At 41.8% G+C, this 12,501-nt stretch overlaps 1 protein-coding gene across 1 annotated transcript in view; it reads right to left on the reverse strand.

Annotated features, from left to right (window-relative positions):
* Positions 1-3,430: 3,430 nt before the first annotated feature.
* Positions 3,431-12,501, reverse strand: part of TENM2 (teneurin transmembrane protein 2) — a 1,257,685-nt gene continuing 1,248,614 nt past the window's right edge. The window contains exons 28-29 of the mRNA XM_069199351.1: positions 8,649-8,779; positions 3,431-5,300 (exon numbers count right to left, since the gene is read on the reverse strand). Coding sequence (XP_069055452.1) covers positions 4,539-5,300; positions 8,649-8,779 — 893 coding nt within the window. The 3' untranslated portion in view covers positions 3,431-4,538. The remainder of the gene's footprint in view (positions 5,301-8,648; positions 8,780-12,501) is intronic.

Genomic DNA, 12,501 nt, shown 5'->3' on the forward strand with positions numbered 1-12,501 from the left:
GTCCAGTTATGGCACTGCTGTTACACACTATCTGTAAGTAGGGGTACCATATTGGCATGAGGAATGTATTGTTTTGCTGTTGAAAACATGATGTATTGATTCGTACCTATATTTTCAACAGACCCAAAAAAAAAATTATTGAGATGATCCTGGATCTAAACAACATGTTCTGAAGCTGCAGTGTTTCCTTTTCTCTTATGTTTCTTCTATACCCTTTTCTCCACTGACAACCTTAGTAATCAGTTTATTCAGTGTTACAGGCTGTTATATGGTTCAAAGGGGTAGCGGGTGAATTGCTTGCATGCCCAAGTGGCCACCTTGGACATTTTCTTCTGACAATGACAAAGTCCTAGTGACCACATTTGGGAGAACTGTAGATATATTGCTTGAAAGAATTGTAAAGTGCCATCATAATGCAATATATTTTCTGCACTAGAAAAGATATTTAAAGGTAGACAAATTCCTCCATTAGAAGATGGTGCAACTTGTGTGTTGCCCACCACGACACACATTATTTTTTATCCGTTTGGAGCTTAGGGGCAGAGCTTAGTGCTAATTGTGGTGTGTTGTATGTCTTCTACGTGATGGTAATGAAGGAACTATTGTAAAAACCTACTTTTGCTTATAGTTAGAGACATAACTATCTTGCAGTATATTCAGATGTCAGAGGCTAAACCGGAGAGTTTCTCTTTCTTTTACGCCCAAAATTGAAATTGAGAGTCACAATATACGTCCTTCTTTTAATCCCTTTTGTCAGCACTAATTACGTATTGGATCTTGTCCTGTGCCTTTTATGGGATTGTGCTGAAGAGACTATTGCAACATATGGAATTATAAAAAATCGAGTTGTCTATGATGTCATTCAGAATCAAAAGGTAAAACACTCCTGGTATTCACATTTTACCCATGTATACTTTCATTTTGTATCTTGCCCCCTCAGATCATCTGCTCCTGCTTCCAACATATGCAGGGGCAGAGCAGTAATGGGAGAGCCTCGGATAACAATTAACAAACAATCTTAACAAATAACCTGGAATGCTGCTGCACACTCATACCACCCTGGAAATATACCCACCCATTCCCACAAATTAAATATAATAATAACACCTGGTCTCCTACCACCCACCCACACCACCCTCCCCATATACCCTCTCCCCCAAAACTGGAAAAAAATACTTGGCCTCCTGCCACCCGACCCCACCACCCTCTGCAAACAAACTGAAAAATAGGTACCTGACTCTATGCTTCCAGCCCATACCCCTCTGCACCATCCCAACCCCTTTCAGTTCAAAGTTGCACTTGAGAGCTGATACCTGGCACAATCATGATAGCAGCTCTTTGAGAACCTTTTGTCAATTGATTTCTCATCATTCCATGAATCTGGGGACACCCTTATTGACAAAGGAGAAGGCAGCTGGGAAGAAACTTCACCAGTCGAGTTCTCACTTTTCTTTCAGTCTACGGAGACCCGAGAGATGGAGGAGAAGGCTGGTTAGACAGCCAACCTCTCTGGAGAACCAGGTGCTGCAGAGTAACAAAAGGGAAGCAAGTGCTTCCCCTTCTGACATTGCAGCAGTGGTTAACCTAATCTGGTTAATCACTGCAGTTGATAACTGGGTTCCAATCCAATTGTTCATGAAAAAGCTTTCTACAATAATATAGTTGTGCTACTATTTGGAGACATAGTTAGCTTGCATTATGCTTGGAAGTGATTATAAACCAGGCATTTTGGGAGGCGGTGAACTCAATGATAGGAATCACCATTTATAAGGCAAGAGAATAAAATCCTTACCAAACTGAATCCAGCCAATAAAGAAAGTAGATTGGAATGTGACTATCCACCAAAACCTAAACTTCAAAGCAAATCCTTTGAATACATTGTGATGAAACTACCTGAGACTAATCCAACTCTCATTTTTGTTTAAATAGATTGGAGGGTCCCATATTAGGAATATCTGTTATACACGTGTGTGTGTAGATATGAGAGGTAGATTTGAGTGTCATAAACATAGGACGTAGCATCCAACAAAACTCTAAGATCAACCTAAGAAGGGGGAACACATACATACTAAGCACAGTGGGGCTCAAAGGAGAACCCAGCCAAACCACCCATATAATCATGCTTGGGGTGATGAAAATGGACAGTACTCTCCCCAATACTCCGGTGACTCTCTTTAATCATGGAACCACATGAGGATGATCGATGATGTAAAAGAGTAGAAAATGTAAAACTTTCCCAGTAAGTTCTGCAAAATATCAACAGCAGCCAAAAGTTCACACAAAAAATGTTTATGTTAAAAAATGTTCCTGCTACACGTTTTGGCGTCAGGATCACGCCATGAGCATGAGTGCGAAGGAAAGACACAAAAGGAAACTGAAGTTCGCTCGCAGTCAAACGTATTTGCAAAAGTGCAATTATCCATGTAACATAGTCGATGGCCAAGGCAGTAGCAAAACTGCCCCAAGCAGGGACAAACGCAAATCATTTACCAATGATAAAGTATTTTTGAAAAGCAAGCCCATGATTGAGTGATAGTGATGGGCGTGCGGTGGGCGTGGTTAAAATCCCACAGATAGATTAAAAGTCAAAGCGATTGCGTGCTCAACCTAAAAAGGAACTATTATGTGCTTTCCTGAAAAACCATTCACAAATTTTTGTGAGATCCCTACTGCTCTGATGGACACAGTCTAGCAGTAGAATGTCAGTCTGTCCCCATATCATATATTCACCTTTAGATCTGTTTGTTGTTCAGATTCTCCTATTGTTTACTGAGCCCATGTTATTCTTAACTAGTTCTAGGTAATCTGTTTTTATATCTGAAGTGACATCCAACCCATTTGGTGAGGTCTGGAAGAAGCATGAGAAGAAAAAGCAGGAGAAAAGGAGACAAAAAAAGTAGGAGAAGAGAAAGACGATGAAGAGGGAAAATGAGAAGAAGGAGGAGAAAATGAGAATGAAGGAGACAAAAAATGAAGAAGACTGAGATGAAAAATAAGAAGAAGAGGAGAAGGAAGGAGGAGGGAAAGAGTATGGTTAAGAGGAAGAGGAAGGGGAGGGAGTTAGGGGAAAAGGAAGACGAAGAAAAGTAAGAACATAGATTGCCCAATGATGTAACATGTGAAGTAACATGGTTTGTAATTTTAAAATCTCTAATCAACACGCAGAATGTCTGGTCTATGATCAGTCAACACTTGTTTCAAAGTTTGACAAAGTTTACTAGTAGAAAATGTCCACCCAACAACAAATGTTTGAGGCAGTTTAACACTGCATGCATTAACACCCTTTTGAAGTGTAGCAGAATAAGGTAGAAGTAAAGAACGGTTTTATGAATATGTCTCTGCCTTTTAGTCTGTTGTTGTCAGTGAAGTAGATAATACATCATTTTTGTGTCTTCTATACCCTCTCCAAGTCCACAACTGAAAACAAATATTCACAGGAGTTTTAGAGACTTTATTTATGTATAAACATTTTAAACACTTTGCCATAAATTATCTTTGCCTGTCTCTATTCTTTGCTTAGCAGCAAATTAAAATATAAAAACTCAATGAACAGTTCATACATGTATCTTACAAAAAGAAAAAAAAAACAGAAAAAGTTATTTTACCAAAGTTCATATTGACTTTTGTGGTGACGGCAATGTGATTGTCTCAGTTTCTTGACCAAACAAACACACTTAGAACTGTAATTTGAAACAGTGATTTGTGCCATCTGGCGCTTGTATGTACAGGGTGTTCTGAAGTGGTGCCCATTTGCGGTCGTGTGACACAATGCCCACACATCTACTGGAACTGATACCGACAAACTACTGAATCTAAACAGACTTTACACCCTGTAACTGTGTTATACTGTCCACAATGGAGTCTTCAAAGACAAACAAGAGAACAAAACTATTTGTCGTGATCCAAGTTGCCATCTTTTTTGTTCTTTACACTCTACCTCCCTCCTCGAGTAAAATAAGTTTGCCAGACAAGCATAGGGCCCAAGTGCAAATGCAGTTTACTTTTCACAGATATGCCTCTTTCGCTCTTCTGCAGCTAGTGCTTTCATTTTTTTCTTCCAGTGTTATGAATCACTTCAAAGTCATGGTTTCAATGCGAAATGCACTTTGCTCAAATTAAAACCTTAGGAATAGTTATCAAACAAGCAGTATCAATATTCTTTTTCAGCAGGTGTGTGGGTGATGGTGGTCCTCGTTCATCTCGTAAAGTTTGCTCACGCGCAGATGGAGTAAGGTAATAATGAGGCCTACCTTCATATTTCTTGAAACCCAGAACAAGTGGGTAATATTTTGGGGGACTTTCCTTGTCTTAAATAGGCATGTTCCATTTGCCATTAAGCAATTAGTCCACACCAGGCGGTTGTAGGTTATGCTCAGACAGTGGACAATACACTCAAAAAATGTGAGCATTTTTGCCACTGATCAGTCCCAAAGCAGCTCAACCAAGTGCCCCACATAGGTCTCTTCATCTCCTTAGGAGAGGAGATAACAGTTGTGACCACTGAATCATCCAATGCCGGATGACAGCAGATTAATTTGTTACCTCTTTCCCATTTCATTTTGTCTTAAAAACTGGATGTTGCTGTAACTGTCTGCAAGCTCTGGGTACTGCTCCACAGGAAGTACATAGTAACCCTCATAGCCTGGAACCCTTCCTGTACTCAGCAATTGTTGCTTCTCGCCTTCAGTCCACAAGCGGCTGCCGTCCCTTGCATCCCGCGCCTTTTGCTGCTCTTTGGCCCATGCAGCACCCAGAGCCCGCTGCCGGGCTTGATCCAGCACTCTTGCTCTCTCGTCATCGAGTGAATCAATGGTTAAGCCATAGCGGATGTTAAGCAGCAATGTGGAGTACTGAAATTCAATATTTGTGAACCTTCTAGTCCTTCCATTGACAAGAATGGTGGGTTGGGAGGCTGTTACGTTAACACCACTGTCCAGAACCTTTCGTCCTGTTGAGATGCCAATGGTGAGAAGGTCATTGTCCGAAGACCCAATCTTAACAAAGTAATGGGTATCCTTGCCGTCTATGTTGTAGTGCATCCTCTCCAGATAGTGGGCGTTGTTTAGCACCAAAGCAATTTTCTTGCTGTCTTCACTGGCAATGCTGGAAATGCCAGTTGTAACCCGGCCTTCTTTGATAGCAAACATAATTCCTTTTCCTATAATTGGGGTGGTGGTGGCAAACCAGTGCCCAGGCTTCTCCCGTATATTTCCATGAAGCTGTTTCAATATGGTCTGCCCCTCCAGAGCCATAAATTCCTGGTTATGTCGTTCAGTAGTCTGTTGGACACCGGTAATTAGCTACAAAAGAAAAAGAAAGATGTTAGTGAACAGTACATATATAAAGATGCATTTATTTTGTGCTATTCGGTCACCTTAAAATAAACTAGCACACAAGGGAAAACATGATTCATGTATGTAATGGTGCCTTCTGTAAAGCCCTATGAATCACAATACGGAAGGGGTTTAAAAGGGCAATATTCCATGCGCTATATAAGGATTTGACTAACAGTGTTACAGTAATGTGATTTTTAATTGCAAGGGAGACAAGTAGGCGCTAGAGGAAACACAAGGCTTATGGAAAGGAGGTTGATGTTTCCATAGGGGAGCTGTTGTAGGCCAGCGCTTAAGTGTGCCTACCGTGCAAGAAAGGTCTCCCTGTTGCATTATGAAATGGGTTGTAAATGAGTGGGCAGCTCACGCGGAGATCCCATTCATCAAGCACGAAGGAGACTGTATTACGCTGAACGTCCGCGATGAATATTCATGAACGCATTCTCAGAAGAAGCATTAGCAATGCATTAATAGCTTATTGACAATGGGGCCAATTCAACGTAAGACGCATGGCTATGAATGGCGCGCACACATCTATCCTCTTATTTGTTGCAAAGGGACTTTCAATGCTGCACGCTGCTCCCACAGCAAACACCGACTTACAATCTCTTTCTCGCATAATAAACAAAATGGCACCTCGATAATACAAGTCGTTGGTCTCTTTTATGACATTGCGACGTCAGATGAAATCAGGGTTTAGGAAATGGGACACTCGCCAGAAAAAAATCATATTTTTTGTGAATTAACTTCCAAGTTGTCATAGAAAGCTCGCAGCTTTACGGCCAAATTAATGTATTCCTGTATAGGGAACGGTGCAGTTTGGTTTTACGTTGAGTATAAAATTATTCTTGAAGAGAACAATAAGTGCGGGCCGCGTGGTTACGACTGCACATAAAAAGCCAAGAGGGTAATGATAGCATGCGATAGGTAGAACAGATGTTCAGCTACCTCCAGATTTCCCGGTGCCGTTGTTAATCAAGTCAGAACTCAAGGGTCCTCATTTGAAGAGCTAATGATACTGCAATTACGATAATAATCAAGGCTGGTGCAAGAGATAATAAGCAGATGCGGGCTACGCTGAGAGAGATACGCGTATGAAACAGTTGTTACTCTGCTGATAAAAACGCATGTCGCGGATGTTGCGGTTGAGAGGGCAACAAAAAGACGGCGAGCAGCGCTGCTTTAATCCATGTTCAAAAGTTTACAGATAGCGCCTGTGCTACTTTAAGGCGACTGTAGGCAGATGCCTTAGGTACGCAACACAACTGGCAGCCACGCTGCAATAAAAGGCCTCAAAATGCCTCTGTTGCAAAACAAGGTGGCAGCGCTAACATGGCAAAATATTAGTTTGCCAAGACTTTTAAAAATGCTTGTGTCTAGGCTGGTTATTAGGTAGTACAGAACAGTGTTGCCCTGCAAGGATCGAAATCTAAGGGATTTACAAGAACATTTCTAATCCTGCGATGGAAATATGTTAACTTCTATCCAAACACGTGGCTCTTTGCTGTTTTCAACGAGGACATAATCAGTCCACAAATTAATAAAGCATATCACAAAGAACATCAAAAAAGTCGAGCTAGTATGTCCAAATATTAGTAATTTCGTAAAGGCTGTTTCAGGAGTCAACTCCTGCACCATGCAGTGCTGAATTTGTACAAATAGAGTTATAAGTGGATAAGTAAGCGCAGCGTTTAAATTATTTTTTATGGTTCTGCCCCAACGTCAATACCAGGATTTGCAAATACCAAGGCCCAGATTTAAGAGGGCCTACTGCCTCCTTGCACCACATGAGCGTTATTTTTTCTGACGCTAATGTGGCCCAACGATGCCAAATTTGCTGTGCCATATTTACAAAGTGGTGCAATGCATGCATTGCGCCACTTTGTAACCCCTTGCACCACATTATCCCTGCACCAGGCATAATGCATGCGTTCCCCTGTTAGTGGGACTGCAAAAATTGTGCAGTGGAATGATCAATTTTTAGCGACTATTTTTTAATGCCTGCAGAGATCAGGCATTAAAAGGGGATTAACATTGTTTTTAATGGGCCACTATGTACTCCTGCATGATTAACACCAAAACTATGGCGCTAATCCTGCACAGTACATCAATAGTGTCAAATCTTTTGATCTCATTGCCCCTACCCTGCGCCATGGTGCGCCGTGTATTAAATACGGCGCACACGTGGTAGGGGGGGTGCTAAGTGGTGCAAGAAATGTGGCACTGCATTGGATGCAGAGCCACTTTTCTTAAATTCGGGCCCAAGAGTCTTGATTTAATCTCATAGCCTTTCTTCACTCACCCTGCACTTCTGGTCTTTTTATTTCACTCGTGCAGGTTTTTTGTACACGTTTTCTCCTTTTGTCACTGTTTTCCTACCATTCTTTTCCTTCTTTTTTTCTCCCTTCTCAGCCCTCCTCTTTTTTTCCGGATCAAAGTAAGATGATAAAAAATAAATCTTGGTGTCCCAAAATGACTGCCAATGCCCACCATCCAAAGGTACTAGGCAAAGGACGGGTTTACTACCACTGCTGGGAAAAAACTCATTGCTGGACAATCCTGAATGTTTTATCATTTGTACCGCTGGTTTTAAAGCCACATGTCTGATTTGTTTGCAAATGGCAAAGGGAGCTGTGCATACAATGCTGTATAGAGAAACTGAGGACTACATTCACACAATGCACAAGAGGAAAAAGTCTTCAGATACTCAACTGTGCCTTCCAACACTTCAAAGCTAGTGGCTCTGCGGCCGATGGACTTCCATCAGGCCATTTCAGACAAAAGAACCAGCAGAGGTTCCACCAATGGAAACCAAGCAGTTCCAGTGACTCTCAAATAGGTGGGGTAAACACAAGGAGGGGGGAATGGGACATAAGTAAATATTTGGCAAATGTCCCTTTACCGCCCACTGTTAAAAGCCCCCATAATCTTGCAGATTGATGCCCTTAAGATGCCCTTTCTGAATGTCAAACCTCTTATGAAAATACATTTTGGAAACAAAATTCCAGGGTGATCGTATTCACAATTTATAAAATTATAGACTTGTTTGTAAAATAATGAAATAAAACGTGACAACTAAGAAACTAAAGTGCACGAGGATTATGGTGTCTAAATTTGAAACCGACATATAATGTACCTCACTCCTGAATCCTGATTAGAAAGGTCTGTCGTCGTCGCCGGCCATTCTACTGATTTGTAACAAAATTACGATTCAGGCAATCAAGCAACCTTTAAAGATGGCTCATACTGTGCCTTATTATTAGCTGCAATCTGCTGTGCTACCGATAACCCATTTGGAATGAGAGCATTGCTTACCTGTCCATTTTCACAGTCTTGACTTGCTGTCAGTTCATAAGGAGGAGGCACAAAGTAATTTTGTGCTCTTGGGAACCCAGGAATGATGTTGCTGAGTTGAAATCCAAACATCACCAGCCAACTTTTCACATCTGCCAAAGAAAAGATGCAAGTATTCCAGTAAAAAGAATTGCTGTTACATGCAGTTCAGTCAAATTGACTACTACAAAGAAGATAATTTCCTTTGTACATCAAAAGACAACAAAAGAAACCACACAAAGTTCTTCTGATTGGTTCACAGGGCCACTGTGTCAAAATGTATGCATTCTGCTCAATAGACGTTTCACCCACTCCATGTAGCAACTCAAGGAATCTACTTCTCGTCTGTTTCCCTCATTTGTATGTGATTTTTTAAAATCAGTTCATAGAATACACGTTCTGAGAATCCATTTCATATAAAGTCCCAAGATAAATGGCATTTTCCATTTTGTAGAAAACAATTAATATCTTTTTCGAAATTGCCTTTTTAAATGAGTTATTTATAACACGTGAACATCATTCCCTCTCATGTACCACCTTCTCCCCATCTGCCTCTTCCTTCTCCTTCTCATTCCTCCCATGATTTTATTGGGAACAGCGCCAGCCCCACCTTCACTCATTTTAAAATGAGTTTTGTCCCATAGTCCCTTCTTCCTGTTCCTTTTTTCCACTATTTTGTGGGGTCCCTCCCATAACATCATGCCTTCTTTTAACATTTTTTCTACCCTGCCTCGTGCTACTTGTGTCTCTTTTCTTCTTTTTTTCTGCTTTAATAATAAAACTATGTTCCCAACCAGGATTTGCTACGACGTCCACATGTTTTCCCTTTAAAGGATATATTCATATTTCAGCATTCTTAAGGAGTGGATTTGTATCACTTACTTAAAATCAAGCTGTACATGTATTAATTTAATTCGTAATGTGTTGCAATTATTTGGCTTATCAGAAATGCTCTTCTTTTTTATTGAGTTCACATTCTACCATTTTCTCCCCCTACAATTCTTAATGAACTTAATGCAGGTTTCACAAAAGGGCTGGCTTCTTCACATTTAACGATTTATTTAAATATGTGCAGTGTTTTGTGGTTGTCACAATGCATATCTATGTCATAGCCAAGATCTAATCTGTAGAGACATTTTGTGTAAGATACACATAAACAATCACTTTAAAAAATCAACCAATATCTAGTTGTTTTCTAGTGTGTAGCAGACTACGTTTGACCCTAGTTTATTTACTTGGCTATTTACCCCTTCAGCTATATTTATTGCCATCAGTGACTCAAAACATGCTTTCAAAAACATAGAACTCCCACCCCTATGACCACCCCTCCCCCACAGTATTCGAGGTGGTCCCCGTTTGCAGTTGAATAGCCCCTCATACTCCATCACATCACTCATTATGGCTTTTTATTATAAGGGTAATGAGAAATACCATCTAAACTCAAATTATATGTATTATTGTACAAAATACAAAGCACACCCTGCAACCATTAGCAGAAGGTATGCCATTAGTCGATCCAAGGGTTCCAGTTGTATTTAACCTCTGATCCTTTGTCTCATTTCCCGCATATGCTAAAAGGCACAGCTCCCAGCAGATTGGGTGACATCAGTTAGTGGAAGGGGCAAAGCGCTTATAAACCTGAGTTGCACAGCTATTGCCCTCTTTTGTCCTTGCCATCCTTGGAAGCGGATGACCCAGAGGCCGCAAAATGCAAGGGAATTTACCTCTTTAGTTCAGGGTGCATTATCAAGAAATGGAATATGGTTTGCAGTGGATGGAGCCAGTGGTGGGATGTTCACAAAAGAGAGATTGTCCCCAGCTACATCTGAGCTGCTGGTAGAGCTGAGAATCCATGGGCATGCTCACAAGTGACCCCCATGCCCTGTAGTAGAAGTAAATGGAAAAAATGCAACATTATCACCTAAAGGCACAATAAGGGCCATATTTATACTTTTTGACGCAAAACTGCGCTAACGCAGTTTTGCGTAAAAAAAATTTGTGCCGGCTAACACCATTCTGAAGCGCCATGCGGGCGCCGTATTTATTCAATGACGTTAGCCGGCTGTTAGCCGGCGGAGCTGCCTGGTGTGCGTGAAAAAAAATGACGTACACAAGGCAGCGGCGGCGTAGGGGAATATGGAGCTTGGGCACCAAAAAATGGGGCAAGTCAGGTTGAGGCAAAATTTTCGCCTCAACCCGATTTGCGCCATTTTTTTAAACTCCCAAACCCCATTGAAATGACTCCTGTCATAGCAAAGACAGGAGTCATGCCCCCTTGCCCAATGGCCATGCCCAGGGGACTTCTGTCCCCTGGGCATAGTGGCATGTAGGGGGGCACAAATCATGCCCCCCTATGCCATAAAAAAAAATATATATATATACTTACCTGAACTTACCTTATGTTCCCTGGGATGGGTCCCTCCATCCTTGGGTGTCCTCCTGGGGTGGGCAAGGGTGGCAGGGGGTGTCCCTGGAGGCATGGGAGGGCACCTCTGGGCTCCTTCCGAGCCCACAGGTCCCTTAACGCCTGCCCTGACCAGGCGCTAAAAAACGACGCAAAAGCAGCTGGACGTCATTTTTTTTGACCCGCCCACTCCCGGGCGTGATTTTTGCCCGGGAGTGTAAATACGGCGCACATGCCTCGGAGTCAATTTTTTAGACGGGAACGCCTACCTTGCATATCATTAACGCAAAGTAGGTGTCCACGATAAAAAGTGACGCAAACTCCATGGACTTTGGCGCTAGACGCGTCTAATGCCAGAATGTAAATATGGAGTTAGTTTTGCGTCGAATTTGCGTAAAAAAAAACGACGCAAATCCGGCGCAAACGGAGTATAAATATGCCCCTCAATGTATTAACCTCTCCTCTTGCTATGAGAGGCTTTGGTCAGTGTGGGGCTGGCTGGAGCGTGTATTGTCTTTATAACTGCCCAGACCTTCCTGCTCTACATCGGGGGTTCCTCAAGATGGACTGTTCATTGGGGCATGGCTGTGTTTAGTCAAGGATAACCCAAGCACGGTTGGTTCGTTAAAGTTCCCTGACTTCTCTCACTATGAGATTTTGATGAACGTTGGGCTAGCTGGAGGGAGGACTGGCCTTGTGACTACAGATGAACAGGTCATTCGGGTATGGCTGGGTCAGTCAAAGGTGCCCCGAGCACGGATGGTTCCTTCAAGTTCTCTGGTTGTACTCACTTGTAAATAAGAGATTCTGATACGTTGCATAAGGATGTTTAAAGAATGGAACATGCGGCAGCACATCCTTTTGGTGGCTGTCTGATGCTGCCCTGAGGTGATATAACTATGAATCTGATGATGTATAACAATGTTCACTCAAGAAGAATTCTGCAAAGAAATTATGTGCAAACTTTAACATACTTGGTGTTTGCATTGTCAGTAAAGAAAGCTACAGCCTACCCTAAACACCGACAACCTGCGATCTGTGTTATGTACTGTATGTGTTTGGGAACTGAAGGTGGGTTGTCAGCTGGGTCCACATGTGAGTGCACTATACTTTTTCACAATTCTAAATTGTTATTGTGCTTTCTCAGGAAATGTTTGGTCTTTAAAGACTTCTATGATAAGTTACTTACGAATTTAGTTTAGTTAGCTACTTTAGATCTTTACTTTTTCTTTTAGGGTAGTAAAGGATATAAGCCAGATCAAACCATTACAAGGAACATGGATAGACATAGGGCAGAATTAATTTGAGACACGTCAAACCCATACCCAATATGTGGGTCAGTCCAAGGATCCTTGGGAAGGTAATTGCTGTAAAGGACTAGACTGGAAAGTGAGGAGAACGCAGACATATTGTGGAAGGGTGGATGAGGGA

This window comes from Pleurodeles waltl, chromosome 7 (assembly GCF_031143425.1).
Source record: "Pleurodeles waltl isolate 20211129_DDA chromosome 7, aPleWal1.hap1.20221129, whole genome shotgun sequence".
NCBI lineage: Eukaryota > Metazoa > Chordata > Amphibia > Caudata > Salamandridae > Pleurodeles > Pleurodeles waltl.